Below are 22,074 nucleotides of genomic sequence, written 5' to 3' on the forward strand. Positions count from 1 at the left end.
ATTTTAATTGGAGGCTAATTACTTTACAATATTGTAGTGGTTTTTGCCATACATTGACATGAATCCACCATGGGTGTACATGTGTTCCCCATCCTGAACCCCCCTCCCACCTCCCTCCCCAACCCATCCCTCAGGGTTATCTCAGTGCACCAGCTCTGAGCACCCTATCTCATGCATCGAACCTGGACTGGCAATCTGTTTCACATATGGTAATATACATGTTTCAGTGCTATTCAGTAGTGTTTTTTGAGGTCCATTTTTGTTGTACCAGAGAGTAGCATGTTATTCATTTTTTTGTTGTTGAATAATTTTTTATTGCATGGATTTTGTTTCAGTGTTTTTACATTTTTGGCTATTACGAATAAAGCTGCTATGAACGTGTGCATACAAATCTTTGTGTAGACATATGTTTTCATTTCTCTTTGATAGGTACCTAGGAGTGGAGGAAACTGAGTTTTAAACCTTATCTTATTACATTTGATTGCATGTCATGACATTTTATTAAATGTTCAGACAGCGGATCTCCATTTCACATTTTGAATTTAGAACCTAAATAGGATATTTGGCTCCAAGTTAAGGGCTGTTTCATAATGACCTATTGTTACCAAACAGTGCCCATCTATGTGATTAATCAATAGTGATTGATGGCAATTACTGATAGTGTGCATGAGTGTGCTCGTGTGTGCATGTGTGTGCTCAGTCGTGTCTCTTTGTGACCCCATGGATTATAGCCCAACAGGCTACTCTGTCCATGGGATTTCCCAAGCAAGAATACTGGAGTGGGTTGCCATTTCTTTCTCCAGGGGATCTTCCAAGCCAGGGACCAAACCCGAGTCTGTCTCCAACATTGGCAGGTGTAGTCTTCACCACTGAGCCACCTAGGAAACCCCCAATCACTGATAGAATATTTCTTAAATGCCAGACATTACTTTACATTGAGATCTCACTTAATCATTACAGTAACACTTTGAGCAGATGCTTTTATTGTTCCATTTTGTTGCTGAGGAAACTTGAGACTGAGAAGCTCATATGACTCCTAAAAGGAAGAGCCCGAATTTGAACAAGGAGTTGGGCTTCGGAGCTTGGCACCCAGTTCTACTATGTCAATAAGGCTGCTGGTTCTGAAAAGACTTCCCTTTGCAACTCTTGGAATTGCTGTCAGATCCAGTTTGTAAACCATGCAAGAAAATCTTATAGCTTTATAGTCATGCTTCTTTTCTTTCTTCTTTTTAACAAAAGCGGCATTGATCTCTTCATTCTCCAAGCTTGGCTAGGAGTTGCTTTTGTTTCTAAAGATCAAAGTTATCCTTAAAAGACAAGACTTTAAAAAGAAAGTCAACAGACTCTGACCTGAGGGTGACCCCATGGTTGTCCTACAAAATAAAGGCTGTGGCTTTGTGACAGAATTTTCCTTCTTTGCTTTTAAACTTTGTCCTCTTGCCTGAAAGCATGGTTCTGTGCCAGGCGGCTGTGGTAGCAGTCTTGACTGGCCGCTTGATAGGGAGAACATTATCATTTGACCATAAATTGTATATCATTTTTTGTACTTGGGCATCAGTTAACTTTTTGCTACATAACAAACTACCTCAAAAGCTAGTGTCTTGAAACAACAATTTATTTAGCTCATTGTTCTGCAAGTCAACGATTTGGACTGGGCTCAGCTGGGAGGTTCTTCTGGCTTTGGCTGGGTTTGTTCATTTGTCTGTGCTCAGCTACCAGGTAGGCTGGGTGTTGCCTGGTCTAGAATGGCCTCAGCTGGGATGGATCATCTCTGTCCCACTTGGTTTCTCATCATCCATCAGATTAACCCTGGATTGCTCAACATGGCAGCTGGGCAGAGTTGCAAGAATTTGAGTCACAGTCCTCAAGATCTTGAATCTGAGGCCTGGATTTGGCAGAGTGTCACTTTTGCTGTGTCACATTGGCCAAAGCAAGGCGTGAAAAGCAGCCCAGATTCAGGAGTGAGGAAACTGAGTCCATCTCTTGGTGGGAAGACACATATACAGAGACAGGTGGGAATGGTGGCCTTTTTTGCAATTTACCTTTTACAGTGTATGGTCACAAAGAGTTGGACATGACTGAAGTGACTTAGCAGCAACAGCAGCAGAAGAAGAAATAAAATGGGTTTGGCAGTAGATGGCAGATTTGACGCCTGACTCTAGCCTAGCATCTTAAACTTCCTCCTTTCCTCATCTGTAAATCATAGGCAGGATGACTGAGGGAATGGCATGAGGTAATAGGTGAAGAAGTTAGCTCTAGAGTCCAGCTGGGTTCTAATTCTTATACTTCCATTTACTCTTTTTTAAAATATATTGTTAGAATGCAATACTTTATTTATTTTTTATTTATTATTGTTGGTTGCAGTAGCCTTCATTGCTGTGTGAGTTTTCTCGAGTTGCAGTGAACAGAGGATACTCTTCATTTTGGTGCTCAAGCTTCTCATTGCAGTGGTTTCTCTTGTTGTGAAGCACAGCCTCTAGGCACGTGGGCTTTGGTAGTTGCAGCATGTGGGCTTAGTAACTGTGGGGCATGGGCTTAGTTCCTCCTTGGCATGTGGTATCTTCCCTGACTGGGGATCGAACCCATGTCCCCTACATTGGGAGGCAGATTCTTATTCACTGCACCACCAGGAAAGTCCCTGTTCCATTTACTCTTAAATAATTTTGAGGACAGTATTTAGCCTTTCTGTGCCTCCATTTCCTAATCTGTAAAGTGGGAATAATAAAAAAACAAACTTAATAATATGTATTTGTTGGAGGATAAATGAGTTAAGTAAAATTTAAGTAAAATTTAAAAGGGTGGCTGGCACTTAGAAGGCATTCATTATGTGTTAACTGTTGTTGACACTATTAACGTTATCTTGGAAAATAGCAACTCTATAAAAGGAATGTCATTCTCCATGGCCCCTTCAGGATCACCAACTGTTCTTTTGGATGAGTGGAGTTACTTTCTGGATATTACGCATGGCAAAGAATGGACTTCCCTCATCCTTAAAATACTAGTACCTTAAAGAAATTTAAAATCCTGAAAAATGATGCTGTGAAAGTGCTGCACTCAATATGCCAGCAAATTTGGAAAACTCAGCAGTAGCCACAGGATTGGAAAAGGTCAGTTTTCATTCCAATCCCAAAGAAAGGTAATGTCAAAGAATGCTCAAACTACCGCACGATTGCACTCATCTCACATGCTAGCAAAGTAATGCTCAAAATTCTCCAAGCCAGGCTTCAGCAGTATGTGAACCGTGAACTTCCAGATGTTCAAGCTGGTTTTAGAAAAGGCAGAGGAACCAGAGATCAAATTGCCAACATCTGCTGGATCATCAAAAAAGCAAGAGAGTTCCAGAAAAACATCTATTTCTGCTTTATTGCCTATGCCAAAGCCTTTGACTGTGTGGATCACAATCAACTGTGGAAAATTCTGAAAGAGATGGGAATACCAGACCACCTGACCTGCCTCTTGAGAAACCTATATGCAGGTCAGGAAGCAACAGTTAGAACTGGACATGGAACAACAGACTGGTTCCAAATAGGAGAAGGAGTCCATCAAGGCTGTATATTGTCACCCTGCTTATTTAACTTAAATGCAGAGTACATCATGAGAAACGCTGGGCTGGAAGAAGCACAAGGTGGAATCAAGATTGCTGGGAGAAATATCAATAACCTCAGATATGCAGATGACACCACCCTTATGGCAGAAAGTGAAGAGGAACTCAAAAGCCTCTTGATGAAAGTGAAAGTGGAGAGTGAAAAAGTTGGCTCAAAACTCAACATTCAGAAAATGAAGATCATGGCATCTGGTCCCATCACTTCATAGGAAATAGATGGGGAAACAGTGGAAACAGTGTCAGACTTTATTTTGGGGGGCTCCAAAATCACTGCAGATGGTGACTGCAGCCATGAAATTAAAAGACGCTTACTCCTTGGAAGGAAAGTTATGACCAACCTAGATAGCATATTGAAAAGCAGAGATATTACTTTGCCAACAAAGGTCCGTCTAGTCAAGGCTATGGTTTTTCCAGTGGTCATGTATGGATGTGAGAGTTGGACTGTGAAGAAAGCTGAGCGCCGAAGAATTGATGCTTTTGAACTGTGGTGTTGGAGAAGACTCTTGAGAGTCCCTTGGACTGCAAGGAGATCCAACCAGTCCATCCTAAAGGAGATCAGTCCTGGGTGTTGTTTGGAAGGACTGATGCTGAAGCTGAAACTCCAGTACTTTGGCCACCTGATGCAAAGAGTTGACTCATTGGAAAAGACTCTGATGCTGGGAGGGATTGGGGTCAGGAGAAGGGGACGACAGAGGATGAGATGGCTGGATGGCATCACCAACTCAATCAACATGAGTTTGAGTGAACTCTGGGAGTTGGTGGTGGACAGGGAGGCCTGGAGTGCTGTGATTCATGGGGTCACAAAGAGTCGTACACGACTGAGTGACTGAACTGAACTGAAATAAATGATATTTATATGTAAAAATCTAAACATAACTCTTAGAAATTATGGTGGGCTCAGAACCTGACAATGAAATATAAAGTTAAGACTTCCAAGGATTAAAGAGATGCTAGAATCACAATTAGTGCGAAAGAAAGAGAGAGAGAGAAAGGAAGGAGGGAAGGAAGGAAAGAAGGGACAGGAAAGGAAGGAAGACAACCAGCATGTATCCAAGACTTCTCTTGAGAACTTATGTCTTAAAGAACTGAAGCCATTTTTTAAAACAAGGGAAAATAGATTCAGTTGCTTGGTTTTTCACAAGAACATATCTTAAAATAAGTCAGTGAGTCTCTTGATTATTTTATAGAGAGCTGCATTTTTGCTGCCACTTTTTAGGAACAGAAAACCCAAGTCATAAACTAGCGTTAGACTTAAAAGATGTTTAAACTGTTAGTCCCTTAGAATAAAGGGTTACTGTGCGACCCCACAGACAGTAGCCCAGAGGAGCCTAGTGGGCTGCTGTCTGTGGGGTCGCATAGAGTCGGACACGACTGAAGCGACTTAGCAGCAGCAGCAGCGGCAGGAAACAAAAGAGGTGAAACAGAGCCTTTTTTTTTTTTTTAGTTGTAATAATAAGTACTTAATAAAATGTACTTGTTGTGAGGATAAAGAGTTAGTCAGCCTAATTAACTAATCACATAGCATGTGAGATCTTAATTCCCAAACCAGGGATCAAAGCCATGCCCCCTGCAGTGGAAATAGATTCTTAACCACTGGACCACCAGGCAAGTCCCAAAGCAGAGCTTTCCTGAAGTCAAACATCTGTGTCAGAAACCAAATACAATGGATTTTTCCATGAATCCATGTGAAAGAGTAATTTACCTGTAACTGATAATGTTCTGAAGCACAGGGCTGAAAACTACAGCCCCTGGGGTCCACCCTCTGTTTTTGTAAGGGAAGTTTGATTGGAACACAGTCTCACCCATTGCTTTCCATACTCTATGGCCAAATTTGTACTATGGTGGCAAAGCTGAAGAGTGTAACACAAGGCTAAAATATTTACTCTCTGACTCAGAAAAAGTTTGCTGACCTCTGTTCTGAAATCCTGGAACTAATCAGATTTCTTTTTCTTTTTACATGATAACTGCTGTTGTCACATGGAAGGCAGTTTACGGGAAACTTAGCATAGAATCTTTTAGGGCCATGCTCACCTGAATTCAGGACCAGCTCTACCTCTTCCCAGATATGCGGCCTTGGACCTTGCCAGCAAGGCAGCCTTGTAACCTCAACCTTTCTAAGCCTCAGTTTCTCCGCTTGTAAAATGGAAATAATGATAACAGTAATTGCTTCATGTAGGGAATTTATGAGAATTATAAAGATAATGCATTTAAGCATTTAGCCCAGTAACTGGTACAGCTATAGTGAAAAGTAGCAATAAAATAAAAAACAAAATTAAATTGGGGAAAAGTTCCTTAGACCTGTAATGGAATACTGAGGGCAGTGTGTAAGGAAGAGGTGGGCCAAATCAGGCTACGTGGGACTTGCATGGTGGAAGATTAGACTGAGAAAGGTGGATACTCTGGCAGGACAGGGGTGCTGAATTGCCCTCTGGGCCCCTAGAGAGATTCCTCATTCTGTAAGCCTCAGTTTTCTTATCTGTTAAATGGGAGGGTGATGATCATAGTGCCCAACTCCCCGTGACTGTTGGAGGACTGCATGAGATGATGTAGTTACTGCACTGAGCTCATAAAGGGTTAGCTGTTGTTGCTAAGAATTGTGCTTGAAGGAGGGATTCATAAAAGAGGCAGATGTCAGCAAGTAAAAAGCCAGAGAGAGGAGAGTTGGGTCCAGGTGGATGGTGAAAGAATAAATCCAGTTTCAGGCAGGAATAGTGAGACCAGGACAGACATACCATCAGAGCCTCTGCCGGAAGCTTCCTTTTGCATAGGCCCTGACACACCTTCTCCATCTTCTCTGAGCAGAGGGCATATCTTGAAGTGACTATTCCAGACCCTTTGGTCTGTTGGAGATATGACTGTAAAGCTAGGTTTGCAGGTAATTCTGGTACTAAGATAGGAGTTTTCATGGGAGCAGAGTTTTCATGAAGACCTGCCTGTTCCTCATGGAGTCTCTGTTGACCTTGAAGTTCCTGATCCTCCATTTATAGTGATAACTGCCTTCCCTGGTTCCCCTGGGCTGCCACAGTCTCTGTGAGTAGGAAGGAGAAAGGTTTTAAGGCAGGAGATCAAGTGGGCAATTGTTAAGATAGACCAGCAGTCTCTTTAGACAGATGGTTGATTAATAGGCTATAATACCATTCCTGTTCTCTCCTGAAGTGGGTCGTATTCCGCTGGAGCAAACTAAGTTTGAGACATGTAAATATCATTATAAAGATTAGACATTACAGTTGATGATGTTCTTAACTGATCCCCTGACATTCAGCCATGCCTTTGGATTAGCATAATTGGAACATGAGAGGTCAGACCTTAATTAGAGCTTAATTGGACTGCTATATTAAACATAACTGGCTTAGTGGCTGTGTTGTAAACTACACTTGGAAATTCTTTCCAGTGCTTCTCTAAATATATTTTGGGTACTCAGAGTAAAGTTAATGATTTTTTTTAGTTCAGTTCAGTTCAGTCGCTCAGTCGTGTACGACTCTTTACAGCCCCATGGACTGCAGCACACCAGGCATCCCTGTCCTTCACCAACTCCCAGAGCTTGTTCAAACTCATGTCCATCAAGTCGGTGATGCCATCCAACTATCTCATCCTCTGTCCCCTTCTCCTCTTGCCTTCGATCTTTCCCAGCATCAGGGTCTTTTCAAATGAGTCAGTTCTTCGCATCAGGTGGCCAAAGTATTGGAGTTTCAGCTTCAGCATCAGTCCTGCCAATGAACATTCAGGACTGATCTCCTCCAGGATTGACTGGTTTGATCTCCTTGCAGTCCAAGGAACTCTCAAGAGTCTTCTCCAACACCACGGTTCAAAAGCATCAATTCTCTGGCACTCAGCTGTCTTTATGGTCCAACTCTCACATCCATACATGACCACTGGAAAAACCATAGTGGAAAAACATAATGATTTTTACTGTAAGCAATTTTTGATATGAGGTTTTCTGTTAGCAGTAAAAAGTAGTATGAACTGAAGGGTTTATTTCAGCTGGATATGTGAAGAATGCAAATCTAATATTCCTATATTTGCTGAGGCTGAGCAAGAACAACAAAAACTCCTTGAGGCAGCTCATGCAAGTGAAACAAAGTCCCCATCCAAACTGACTTAGGTAGAAAAGGATTTCTTTTGTTGTTCATTTATATAGACAAGAGGCCCATGGGGAGACCTTCCTTTACAACTTGATCTGGGGGCCCAGTGAAGGCTTCACGACTTAGTTCCCCCTCCATCTCTTGATTCTGTTTCCTCTGGCTTTGCTCCACCCTCAAACCTTCCCTCTCCTTGTGACACCAGCCCATGTTTCATAAGGCTTGAAGGTAGCAGAAGAAGAGAGTCTCTCCCAGAGTTTCTCTCATCAAACTAGCTCAGGTCAATGACCTAGTTTGGAATCAGCCCTTGGAACTAGGAGGATTCAGTGGGATATTCGGCAAATGGAAGGAGACTTATCCAAGGCACACAGCTTTTGAGTTGAGAAGGGTGGACCCCAGTAGGAACTTGGGGCACTGTTGGACAAAGAAGGCAGAAGGGATAGTGGGCAGCTATCTTAGCTATGGTTCATTATGTTGAAACTAGCGGGAAAGTGGCTTAAATAATAAAGGGGATTTATTGGCTTAGGAAATTAGAAGTTAGAAGTTTCTGAGATGAAAGAAGGCTTCGGGATTGGATTGATTCAGGTGCTCGATGATGCAATCGAACACTTGGTTCTCTTCTTGGTTCTCTTCTCTGTCTCTCTGCTTGATCTCTTAGAGAGTCAGTTTTATCCATAAGTTGGCTTCTCTGAAAATAGTAGCACAGCAATGGCCACTGGCTTAGGTTTTGCCTCAGCCAGAAGGAGAGAATGCTCAAAATATTTCAGAAAAGCAAACAAAATGGCTTCCCAGGAGCCCCAACACATCTCTTATCATGATGGAATTGATTACATGCCCATCCTGAGTCAGTGAATCCCTTTGGACAGGGTAAATGTGGACCTCGTTGGTTTAGGTGTAGGTGGCAGGTGAGGTGGGATTACCTGTACTGCTTTATCAGGGTTCGTACCTGGAGCTGGAGAGGGGTTCATCCTGCATACTCGCTGCAGTCACTGCTCACCTTGGGGAGGGAGGGCGGGTTGCTGGACATTGTGCGGTGTGCGGCTGTGGCCTACTCATTTCTTCATCTCTAAGATTTAGCACGGGGCCTAGAACATAGTAGGTGTTCGTGTTAGTAGCTCAATCATGTCTGACTCTTTGTGACCCTTGGATTGTAGCCCACCAGGCTCCTATGTCCATGGAATTCTTCAGGTAAGAATACTAGAGTGGGTTGCCATTCCCTTCTCCAGGCAATCTTCCTGACCCAGGGATTGAACCTGGGTCTCCCACATTGCACGCAGATTTTTTTACCTGAGCCACCAGGGAAGCACATAGTATGACTTCATTAAATGTGTACTGAACAGGGCCAAATTGGAACAGCATACCTTGCTTAATTTGGAAAGAAATCAGGAGTTTTATACATGAATAAAATGATGGCTGAAAATAAATCTTATCTCAGCTTTAAATACAGATTACATGCAGAGTCTGGATAGAGGTGATAAGACTTTCCGCCTCTTTCCCCATCCTATCCCACACAACGTAAAATTTTCCCTTTTGGCTTTTGGTTACTCATCAAATTCCATTACGGTGAAGAGAATTGTAAACAATTGTTGGTATCAGGAAACTATTTCTAACTCCTGATAAGTCCTCTGATGATCTCATGACATTAAAATTTGTTACTATGAATAATTCAGTAAAGCAAAACCTTTTTTTTTCTTTTTATATACCTTGCTTATGTAATAGTCATTTATTCTAGTGTTTTTTTTTTTAAATAAAATACCTGAATGTCTTTTTAAAAAGTGCAAGGACTCTGGTCACTGAAGGAAGAAACTCCATTTCCTGGCCTTGACCAATAAGGGAAATTAGACATACCATCAGCTTTTGTTTGAAAACAAATTTCTAAGCAGTGGAAAAAATAGATTCTTGCAGGAAAGGTGTGGTAGAATTACGTTAGTGTTACCAAATTTTAAAATCTAAAACACTTTTAGAAATGACCATGTGGCCTGTGCTGGAAGCCTTGGTCAATATTTTGGGTTACAAGTATATGATTTTAACTTCTTTTTAGAAGTATTATTTTTTGCTAATGAAATTCTAATGCAATGGGAGAAATAACAAACCCCTGTTTGAAGTTTGCCGTGATAAGCGTTTTGGCAGCTGGTTATAGTTCACGTGTGTACATTTCTAGATTATAGCTACTGTTCAGTATTGTCATGTTTGGAGAGGGTCTCAGATATCTGGAAGTTTCTTGTGGAGACTATCTATGTGACACATTCTAAGTGGGTACCATGCCCACAGCCTTAACTGCAGCCCCTTGCCCCTACTTTGTCCATATCCCCATCACTCTGGCCACAAATGAATGAGCCAGGAACAAGTGTCAGGCCATCTGGGCAGCCACTCAGGGATGGCAAGTGGCATTGAAATGGGCTGGCATTGCTCTGCCCAACAGGGATGGTCCATCCGGGGTAGTGTCTAAGCAGTCCAATCCGATTCTCCAGTCTGGGGATTGAGGATGTCAGACAAAGAGAGAAAGGGCAGCTCACAGTGTGGGTAGAAGGGGAGAGATACCAGAGAAGAGGAGAAAGCTTGAAAATTCATAAGTCAGGAGACCCCGAAGCAGAGAAACACCCAGATAGGAGAGAGCAGCAGAAAAAGCAGCAGCAAGTTGAAAAAGAAGCCACAGTCAAAAACAAAAGAGTCCCTTGGACAGTAAGGAGTTGAAACCTGTCAATCCTAAAAGAAATCAACCCTGAATATTCACTGGAAGGACTGATGCTGAAACTGAAGCTCCAATACTTTGACCACCTGATGCAAAGAGCCGACTCATTTGAAAAGACCCTGATGCTGGGAAAGATCGAAGGCAGGAGGAGAAGGGGACGACAGAGAATGAGATGGTTGGATGGCATCATCAAATCAAAGAATATGAGTTTGAGCAAACTCCAGAAGATAATGAAGGACAGGGAAGCCTTGTGTGCTGCAGTCCATGGGGTCGCAGAGTCAGACACGACCGAGTGACTGAACAACAACTCCCTTAGGGGATCTTGACATCACTGATTTGGTCAGCGGAATGAATGCATGTGTCACTTCAAACGTGCTTTAAGGGTCAAAACATAGTTCATCATATTTGTTTCATTTGCCATGACAATCAGCAACATCTTAGGGCAAAGACCACATGGAGCAGAGAACCACAGCTGGTGGAAATGTGCATTTTTCATGTAACACAAGTGAGAAACCATCAATGTTACAAGCTTCTCAGATTTGAGGGGCTTTTGTTACAGCCTAAACTTTTTTTTTTAAAGCCTAGGACTTCCCTGGTGGCACAGTAGATAAGAATCCACCTGCCAATGCAGAGGACTTGGGTTCTATCCCTGGTCCAGAAAGATTTGACATACAGAGGAGCAACTAAACTCATGCTCTAGGGCCCACGAGCTGCAACAAGAGACTCCACCACAGTGAGAAGCCCGTGCACCCCAACGGAGAGCAGCCCCCTCTCACGGCAGCGAGGCAAAGCCCTCCCAAAGCAACAAAAACCCAGCAAGCCAAAAACAAAAAGATAAATAAAAAGTGAAAAATAAATATCAGTATCTAAAATAAATAAATAAAATAGGTTTTCTTTTTTTTTTTTTTTTAACAAAGCCCAGTAACCAAGGTAACCCAAGCATCTTCTTCTCTCTTGCAAACCCAAAGAGCCTCAACACAATGCTATAGGCAGCCAAGCTTCACTAACCTCACAGCCTATTCTTTTGACCTTGGTGGAGTAAAATTGCACTCAGTACTGGAAGAGAGTCAGTGACTTTCTAATGCAAGTTGTTCCTCATCCCTGTCTTCAATCCTCGAGTCTTTCTCCTATGTGTGTATCCAGCATAAAAACTGGTACAAAATACAGTCTAATTTCTGCCTTTTTGTCTTTGGGGTTTGTCTTTTATCATTTGTTCTCCTCCCCCATTGCCCCTCCCCTCAATGTTGTTACAAACTTTTTCCCAGCATGTAGAAGAATGGGAAGAATTTCAGACTAAACACCCAGGTTTTTGCCACCTAGATTTCATGGTTACCACTTTGCTTTGTTTGCTTCATCACTATCCCTAGCCCTGGCCTCAGGCGTGGGGAGCTCCTCCCGGCCTCTGCCCCTGGCCATCACCTTATCCCATTTTCCATCCATCTTGCTTTCTTGGATGCAGAACAAAGTAACTCGCAGGTTCCTGATGGCATGATGATGTCTTATCCCTTGACACTCAGTCTTTTTCCTTTTAATTCTGGACTTTTTTAAAAAAATTGTTTCTTAACTTTGTATAAGGTTGCCTTAACTGATCACCCTGCTTGCCCAAACTTGGACATTTTTTACCGTTTAACAATCATGAACTCAGTGTATTTGTCTACATTACATTAACCTGGGTGCCCATACTTTCTTAATCTCACTCTTTAATTTTTCTCTGTATTACTTCCTCTCTTATCTCTTCACTCACCACAACTTTTCATTTGCTTTCCCTTCTCCCTTTCAGCTCCCCGAAGATAATTTTTAAACTAAACAACAGCTGAACAATATCCCCACTGTTCCATGTGTCTGAGTATGCACAGCACGTCCACACTTGCCCAGGACAGAAGGAAAACACAATTTCTTCCATTTTATTTCTTTGCATCAAAATGATTAGATCTGTCTGCATGACCTTCATACATCAGACCATTTGGCTATTTTAAAAGCCTTTTTAATGGAGTAAGTCAAGCTGCATTCCCTTCATAGAAAGAATCTTTACCACCAAAGGGTGCACTAAATGCCAAGGGAACAATGAATCTTTTGTAGGGAGAGAGGGAGAGACACTGCCATCCTACAATTGCTGGATTGTTTAAATTATTAGATGGCAATTCATGCTAAATACATATTTGCATTGTTGTACAAGTATTTTCTTATTTTGGTGAAAGATAGCTTTTCAAAGGGAATCCTACTCTTGCAGTGCAAACTTAGAAGACCCCATTACACGGTCGAGTGCATTTAATTTTATTACTGTGGCCAGCAGTGTTTCAATTTTTTAATAAAAGTCTATCAGCAGTGAGGGAAAAGACTGCAGACAATCTCCAGCAACTCAGGCACCTCTATATTTTATTTACTAACAGCTGTAGTAAAACTTTCAGTGAAAAATCTTAAGTGGCACTTTCCTTTGTGGTGAGAATCAATTGCACAACAATCTTTTAAACCTTATTTAAGCCTATAAAGCTAATTTGGCTACTTCAAAGTAAAGGGGGGGGGAGAAAAACAGAAGAAAAATATTTCTCCTAATAAATAAAATATTAGAAGAAGAAAATGAAGAGGAATTGTCCAGAATTTATTAGCAATGCCTACTTAATAAGTGTCAGAATTCTTGTACAGGAGTTTTTTCTTGCTTTTTTTGCTTGAGTTGCATGGGGAATGCATTCATTCACTTACTCACCAGTCATTGATCACCTGCTCTGTGCCAGATACTCAGTTAAGCACTGGGAAGATAGAGAAGACACATGTCCTGTGCTCAGAGAGTTTATAGTTTGGTAGAGGGGTTGGACATGTGGGCTAGCAGTTATATTACAGTTATACCTGAGGTGCTATAACAGAGGGGCACGTAGAACCAGTGCTGGCCGGGAGAGGAGAGCTTACTCTAAATTGAATAGGGTAAGAATGCTCAGAAAGGCTTCCAGGAGGCATCTTGAAAGACAAATGGAGTTAGCCAATGAGAGAAGAAAGGAATTAGTTAAGAAATTAGTTAAAACTCTTTCTGTTGGAAGCTATAAACAAAACAAATTGGCTGAGTAAGAAAGGGGGAATATATTGGCTTATGAAAGGCTTCAGGCATAGTTGGATCAAGGGTCTGGTACAATGTCATTAGGGATCTGCCATTGGTGGTCTGTTCTTCTTCCTTACTAATAAAGCCCCAGATTTGTTCACTCTCATTAGACTTGTTGTGCCCTTCAGGAGTGGCAGGGCTTAACTAATTTTATTTGTACTGATCCAATTTTGAAACAAAGTCACGTTCTGAAGTGTTAGAGGTTAGGACTTCAATATATGAACATGGGGCAGAGGGTGGGGGAGGAGACACAGTTCAGCTCATTACCCCCTGCCTCTCTCTCTTTCCCCTCTTGGATTTCTTGCTGGTACCTCTAGTGACTGGACCCAACAAAAGAGTAAGCAAGCCTGGTTGATACGAACCATAAAATCAGCCTCATAAGGCACAGAGTGAGGTGGAGAAGGGTACACCTGGGAAGGGAAAAGAGAGAATTTCCATCAGAGTCTGTCTTGCCTTCACTCTTGGAAAGGATCTTTTCACATGGTAACCAACAATCGGGTCTTAGCCCCTGCTATTTAAAGGAGAAGCAGATGGGCCTTCTATCTCCCAGTTTCCATAATAATCTTCTAAAAGGGATTAAATAGTTCTCTTTGGGTTATAGGACATTTTAAACGGGACTAGGAGGCAGGGCAAGCAATGCTCTACCCCATATCTGTCCTGTGAGCCTTCAGCCCTGTTACTCCAGGATGTTCTTCCCCTTGTGGCTCGTTAGCTACCTATCACCTAGGAACCACACTGAGCTGCATGTTATGAAAAATCAAGAACAGTGGCAATAATCCAAATGAAGTTGATTTTCCTTTACATATCAAGATATCCAGAGTAGGTCAGCTGCAAGCTGGTGCATTGACTTAAGGAAGTCATCAGAGGCCCAGGTTCTTTCTAATCTCCTGTTTTTTGGCCTGTTGGCTTGTAAGTGCTGCTTTGCTTCCAGCCCCACATCTGTGTTCCAGATGGAAACAAGCGAAGGAAACTTTAAGGAAGAGAGCAGTAGAAATTGGGAAAGTAGCATTGTCCCGTGGATGGAGGAGCCTGGTAGGCTGCAGTCCATGGGGTCGCTAGAGTCGGACATGACTGAGCGACTTCACTTTCTCTTTTCACTTTCATGCATTGGAGAAGGAAATGGCAACCCACTCCAGTGTTCTTGCCTGGAGAATCCCAGGGACGGGGAAGCCTGGTGGGCTGCCATCTATGGGGTCGCACAGAGCCAGACATGACTGAAGTGACTTAGCAGCAGCAGCATTGTCTCAGAAATCTATGAGGTACGTCAATTTCTATCTCAAATATCAGAACTATGTCTTATGGTTGTCCCTTGCTACTTGCTGTTGTTCTGTTGTCTGACTCTGTGACTCCATGAAGTCTGCAGCACGCCAGACTTCCCTGTCCTTCACTATCTCCCTGAATTTGCTGAAACTCATGTCCATTGAGTCAGTCATGCCATCCAGTCCTCTCATCCCCTGTCGCCCCTTTCTCCTCTTGCCCTCAATCTTTTCCAGCATCAGGGTCTTTTCCAATGAGTCAGCTCTTCACATCAGGTGGCCAAAGTATTGGAGCTTGATGGAAGGCTGGGAAATGTAGTTTTCCCCCTGGACTGATTGTTGCTGCTGCTGCTGCTAAGTCGCTTCAGTCGTTTCCGACTCTGTGCCACCCCATAGACGGCAGCCCACCAGGGGCTTCTGGTAATAAGGATGAAGTGGAGAGGGGCTATATGGGTGGGCAGAAAGGCAGGGTCAATGCACTGGCCAATGGCACCCGGACCTGATGTACTGACTTCTGAGGATTTGAGCGGAATGGGGGAAAGCAATAAATATATTTACTCCAAGATAATGTCTAGATTTAAATAAATCCTGAGGCGAGTCCAAAATACATGTAATAAGGCTCCTACTGTGTGCCTTATATTTTATTAGTTCCTGCTAATATAGTCAGAAAAGATGCTTACCCCAAGATGACTGGAGAAATGTCATCAGTATTCTTTACTTTGCCTGAGTTATTGTTTCTTGATGTACTTATAAGCCTCATCAAGGACTTATGCATATTTCATCTAACACAAGCAATAAATTAACCCCTATTCCTTTGTCCTACTTAACTATGTGGGCAAAGAATATAATTTAATTCTCTCTTCTCTCTTTAGAGGAAAAGAACCAAATTCATTGCCTGCGATTTTCTGACTGAATGGTTATACAAGTAAGTTTTTCAGTCTTTGAATATTCAATGACCCTAAGAATTCAATAGCATTAATTTGCCAGCAGAATAGCAACAATTGACTTGAGTTCTTGTTTATTGTTTTCTTGTCAATCAAACATATGGTGTCGTGACCAGTCAAAATCCAAAGAGGATAGGGGAGCCATTCACAGAATTCTTCTCCATTCCATTTGTGGAAGAGTGGCTGAAACTGCAGTAAGTAATGGCACAAGTCTTTGAATAATTTATTCCTAACTTTAAGATTGTGTTAATGATCATTTCCTCTTTAATGATAGTTCTCCTAAGAGAACTAATTTATGTAATCCATCCAGGACCCCGGGTCAGTTATACAGGTAGGTCTTTTCTCCGGTTAATTTTAGCTAAGGGCATCCTACCCAGGCAGTGATTATTCAAGAAGCACTTCAGAAATCAAATAGAAAACCTAGAACATTTCTTATCCTAAGTAATTAATCTTTCCATTTTCTCTTGCTCTCCAGTTCAGTTCAGTTCATTCACTCAGTTGTGTCCGGCTGGCCTCCCTGTCCATCACCAACTCCTGGAGTTCACTCAGACTCACATCCATCGAGTCAGTGATGCCATCCAGCCATCTCATCCTCTGTCGTCCCCTTCTCCTCCTGCCCCAATCCCTCCCAGCATCAGAGTCTTTTCCAATGAGTCAACTCTTCGCATGAGGTGGCCAAAGTACTGGACTTTCAGCTTTAGCATCATTCCTTCCAAAGAAATCCCAGGGCTGATCTCCTTCAGAATGGACTGGTTGGATGTCCTTGCAGTCCAAGGGACTCTCAAGAGTCTTCTCCAACACCACAGTTCAAAACCATCAATTCTTCGGCACTCAGCTTTCTTCACAGTCCAGCTCTCACATCCACACATGACCACTGGAAAAACCATAGCCTTGACTAGACGGACCTTAGTTGGCAAAGTAATGTCCCTGCTTTTGAATATGCTATCTAGCTTGGTCATAACTTTCCTTCCAAGGAGTAAGCGTCTTTTAATTTCATGGCTGCAGTCACCATCTGCAGTGATTTTGGAGCCCCCAAAATCAAGTCTGACACTGTTTCCACTGTTTCCCCATCTATTTCCCATGAAGTGATGGGACCAGATGCCATGATCTTTGTTTTCCGAATGCTGACTTTTAAGCCAACTTTTTCAGTCTCCTCTTTCACTTTCATCAAGAGGCTTTTTAGTTCCTCTTCACTTTCTGCCATAAGGGTGGTGTCATCTGCATATCTGAGGTTATTGATATTTCTCCTGGCAATCTTGATTCCAGCTTGTGCTTCCTCCAGCCCAGCGTTTCTCATGATGTACTCTGCACAGAAGTTAAATAAGCAGGGTGACAATATACAGCCTTGATGTACTCCTTTTCCTATTTGGAACCAGTCTGTTGTTCCATGTCCAGTCCTAACTGTTGCTTCCTGACCTGCATATAGGTTTCTCAAGAGGCAGGTCAGGTGGTCTGGTATTCCCATCTCTTGAAGAATTTCCCACAGTTGATTGTGATCCACACAGTCAAAGGCTTTGGCATAGTCAATAAAACAGAAATAGATGTTTTTCTGGAACTCTAGCTTTTTTGATGATCCAGCGGATGTTGGCAATTTGATCTCTGGTTCCTTTGCCTTTTCTAAAACTAGCTTGAATATCTGGAAGTTTATAGTTCACGTATTGCTGAAGCCTAGCTTGGAGAATTTTGAGCATTACTTTACTAGCGTGTGAGATGAGTCAGTTGTGCAGTAGTTTGAGCATTCTTTGACATTGCCTTTCTTTGGGATTGGAATGAAAACAGACCTTTTCCAATCCTATGGCCACTGCTGAGTTTTCCAAATTTGCTGGCATACTGAGTGCAGCACTTTCACAGCATCATCTTTCAGGATTTGAAATAGCTCAGTTGGAATTCCGTCACCTCCACTAGCTTTGTTCATAGTGTTGCTTCCTAAGGCCCACTTGACTTCACACTCCAGGATGTCTGGCTCTAGGTGAATGATCACACCATCGTGATTATCTAGGTCGTGAAGATCTTTTTCGTATAGTTCTTCTGTGTATTCTTGTCGCCTCTTCTTAATATCTTCTGCTTCTGTTAAGTCCATACCATTTCTGTCCTTCATCGAGCCCATCTTTGCATGAAATGTTCCCTTGGTATCTCTAATTTTCTTGAAGAGATCTCTAGTCTTTCCCATTCTGTTGTTTTCCTCTATTTCTTTGCATTGATTGCTGAGGAAGGCTTTCTTATCTCTTCTTGCTATTCTTTGGAACTCTGCATTCAGATGCTTGTATCTTTCCTTTTCTCCTTTGCTTTTCACTTCTCTTCTTTTCACAGCTATTTGTAAGGCCTCCCCAGACAGCCATTTTGCGTTTTTGCATTTCTTTTCCGTGGGGATGGTCTTGATCCCTGTCTCCTGTACAATGTCACGAACCTCAGTCCATAGTTCATCAGGCACTCACTGTGTCTATCAGATCTAGGCCCTTAAATCTATTTCTCACTTCCACTGTATAATCATAAGGGATTTGATTTAGGTCATACCCGAATGGTCTAGTGGTTTTCCCTACTTTCTTCAATTTAAGTCTGAATTTGGCAATAAGGAGTTCATGGTCTGAGCCACAGTCAGCTCCTGGTCTTGTTTTTGGTGACTGTATAGAGCTTCTCCATCTTTGGCTGCAAAGAATATAATCAATCTGATTTCGGTGTTGACCATCTGGTGATGTCCGTGTGTAGAGTCTTCTCTTGTGTTGTTGGAAGAGGGTGTTTGCTATGACCAGTGCCTTTTCTTGGCAAAACTCTATTATTTGCCCTGCTTCATTCCGTATTCCAAGGCCAAATTTGCCTGTTACTCCAGGTGTTTCTTGATTTCCTACTTTTGCATTCCAGTCCCCTATAATGAAAAGGACATCTTTTTTGGGTGTTAGTTCTAAAAGGTGTTGTAGTATTTATAGAACCGTTCAACTTCAGCTTCTTCAGTGTTACTGGTTGGGGTATAGACTTGGATTACTATGATACTGAATGGTTTGCCTTGGAAACAAACAGAGATCATTCTGTCGTTTTTGAGATTGCATCCAAGTACTGCATTTTGGACTCTTTTGTTGACCATGATGGCTACTCCATTTCTTCTGAGGGATTCCTGCCCGCAGTAGTAGATATAATGGTCATCTGAGTTAAATTCACCCATTCCAGTCCATTTGAGTTCGCTGATTCCTAGAATGTCAGTGTTCACTCTTGCCATCTCTTGTTTGACCACTTCCAATTTGCCTTGATTCATGGACCTGACATTCCAGGCTGCTATGCAGTATTGCTCTTTACAGCATCAGACCTTGCTTCTATCACCAGTCACATCCACAACTGGGTATTCTTTTTGCTTTGGCTACATCCCTTCATTCTTTCTGGAGTTATTTCTCCACTGATCTCCAGTAGCATATTGGGCATCTACTGACCTGGGGAGTTCCTCCTTCAGTATCTTGCTCTCCACCTAGCCCCAAAGGTCATTATGTCTTATAACCAAACTTTTCTAAATTTTAACTTTTAGTTATATGCATCAATTCTACATTTAAAATATTAGAACATGACAGATAAAGTTAACACTCTCTTTGACCACCATTCTAATCCGAGTCTTATCACAGAATTAATGTTTGGTCTATATTTCATCCCTCCATATTCTTAAAATTAGTTATTTAACTATATAAACAGATTATATCATACAAAATTAGTAGTATTATTTTATGGGAACTGTTTATCATCAATGATAAAGCAATAATGACCAAAGTGTGAAGTGAAAGGGTTAATTGGTCAGTCATATCTGACTCTCTGACCCCATGGATTGTAACCTGCAAAGTTGCTCTGTCCATGGAATTCTCCAGGCAAAAATACTGGAGTGAGTTGCCATTCCCTTATCCAGGGGATATTCCCAACCCAGAGATCGAACCCAGGTCTCTTGCATTGCAGGCAGACTTTTTGCTATCTGAGCCACCAGGGAAGCCCTAATAATGATGACAACTAACATTTATTGAGTGCTATATCACTGGTCTCAGCATTTAATACTAATGAACTAACTTGATCCCTGTAACAATGCTATTACCAGCCCTATTTTGCAGATGAGAAAATTTATGCATTATCCTGCAACTTGCTTTTATTTGACTAAAATACATTTTGAGATCTAGCCATGTTTATTTAATTACATCTGATTCATGCCTTTGATATCTTTATAGTATATGTCATTTCTAGATTTGCATTATTTGTTCATTCATATAATACATGTTTATTGAGTACTACTGTGTGCCAAACATCATTCTAGGTGTTGGAGATAGAGTGGTGAACAAAGCAGTTAAAACTCCTGCCTTAATGGAGCTTATGTTCTGGTGGAGGATGATAGACAATTAGCAAATAAATAAGTGTACTATAAATAGTTGCTTATAGGGAAAAATAAAGCAGAGTGGGATAAAGCAGATGGGGATAGAGTATTGAGGGGGACCTAACTTTATATCACGTGGTCAGGAAACACCTTACTTGGAAGATGACATTTAAGTAATGAACCATAATTTTAAGCCAAAAGTGGAAGAATGACTACTCAATTTAGAGAGAATAATATTTAACCTATTCTTTGGAAATGTTTTCACATCAGCCCTTTGTAAGAACAATGTCAGGAAACTGAGGCACCAGGAAATTAAGCAAGATTTGTAAAATCCCGTATCAAACAGAGTATGAAACATGAAATTAGACACTTAGCCCACAAATATCACATCTTTTGCTTAAATCCACCTTTCTGGGGAATGCTAAATTGAATAGATTCTTGGCTGACTTTCTCAGTTTTGAGAGTTTGAAAGACTCCAGGTATTACTAGTTTTTAAAAATCTGAAACTATACATTAAAAGGAGTATGATACTAGAAGATCTTGTTTCTTATTAAGCTTCTAAGCTTGTACCTAATTTAGTCCACTATGAAAATGAAAAGCCTTTGTTGACTATAAATGATCAGTAAGTGAAGGATTTACATATGTTTTTCTAAGACAAGGGTTTTTGATATCATTCTCCAAGTTGAAAATGAAACATTTTTTCACTTGCAATAACCAATGAAAAAGAATCTGAAAAATAAGAGAATTTCTCCAACTGAGTTCTCTCAAATCCCTAGTTATTTACTGTACAAATAACCTAAATTTAAAATTGTTGCTAACTTCCGCTGGCAGCTCATATAAATATACTGCAAAGTAGCAATTGCAAGCATATCAACTGGACTCCACAGGAACAAAAACATAAGAGCTCTTGATTTAAATGGTGTTTGTTCTCTGCTTTACAAAGGGATGCCCAGAGCATGATAAAAATTTAAATGATACTAATCTAATTTGATGCAATAAATATTTATTGAACACCTCCCAAATGCAACGCAGAGCTTGGTGCTGTGGAGAAACAGAGATAAATAAAATATGGCTCCGACCCTTGGGGTGAGAGAGAGGTGTTTACAACTAGCTATAGATTCTGTAGTGAGTGTTGTAAAACAGATGTTAACAAAGCATTATAGGGAAATGCAGATGTACAAGACCATGTATGCTCCACCCACTCCACCCCCCCAGCAGGCCTGGCACCAGTCACGTGGGGCTAGTGCTGGTTGGTGCCCAGGATTGGTCTTGAAGAGGCCAGACCTCAGGGGCTACATCCTTCTTGTGAATGCTCGTGAGCAGGGAGAGCAGAGAGCCAGGTAAGGTAGGAGATGATCTCTACTCCAGGTTTCCCCAGCCTCAGCCTTACTGACATTTGATTGTTGTTGTTGTCATTTGTGTGTGTGTGTGTGGTCAATCGCTCAGTCCGGTTGGACTCTTTGTGACTCTATGGGCCACCAGGCTCCTCTGTCTGTGGGATTCTCCAGGCAAGAATACTGGAGTGGGTTGCCATTTCCTACTCCAAGGGATCTTCCCAACCCAGGGATCGAACCTGCATCTCCTGCATTGCCAGGCAGATTCTTTACCGCTGAGCCACCTGGGCAGCCCTGCTGACACTTAGCACTGGGTAATTCTTCTTTGGTGGGGGGAAGGGTGGCCTGTACACAATAGAATGTTGCACAGCATCTCCAGCACCCCCACCGCATGCTGGTAGCGCCCCCTGCAGTCATCACCATCGCGCCTGTCTCCATGTGCTGCCAAATGTGGGATGCGGGGAGACAGAAGGGCCCCTGGCTGAGAACTTGTGATTGCATCCAGAGGGAAAAGTGAGAGGAATCTGAGCGGGGAGGGAGAAAAGCTGAGAAAGTTCATGGTCGGTGCTGTCCTGGTCATTCATGTGGATGTGAAGGCATCTGCTGAGAGGGAGGCCCAGGCAGGTTCCGAGGCTCGTGGGGGTGGGGAGGAGACAGCAGCAGCTGCTATGGTGAAACTGATAGGGAACCAACTAGGATAAATAGAGATGGCCCAGCTGATGGTCTGAATTTGTGATGCAT

The 22,074-nt window shown here is 42.0% G+C and overlaps 1 protein-coding gene across 5 annotated transcripts in view; it reads left to right on the forward strand.

Annotated features, from left to right (window-relative positions):
• IQCK (IQ motif containing K) overlaps positions 1 to 22,074 on the forward strand; it is a 161,538-nt gene that overhangs the window by 37,741 nt on the left and 101,723 nt on the right. For 4 of the 5 annotated variants that reach the window (NM_001192088.3, XM_059881206.1, XM_059881205.1 and 1 more), the window contains exons 5-6: positions 15,595 to 15,647; positions 15,783 to 15,860. In NM_001192088.3, coding sequence (NP_001179017.1) covers positions 15,595 to 15,647; positions 15,783 to 15,860 — 131 coding nt within the window. The remainder of the gene's footprint in view (positions 1 to 15,594; positions 15,648 to 15,782; positions 15,861 to 22,074) is intronic. The other variant, XM_024984712.2, reaches the window with a different exon arrangement.

The sequence above is a fragment of the Bos taurus genome, chromosome 25, assembly GCF_002263795.3.
Source record: "Bos taurus isolate L1 Dominette 01449 registration number 42190680 breed Hereford chromosome 25, ARS-UCD2.0, whole genome shotgun sequence".
Lineage (NCBI taxonomy): Eukaryota > Metazoa > Chordata > Mammalia > Artiodactyla > Bovidae > Bos > Bos taurus.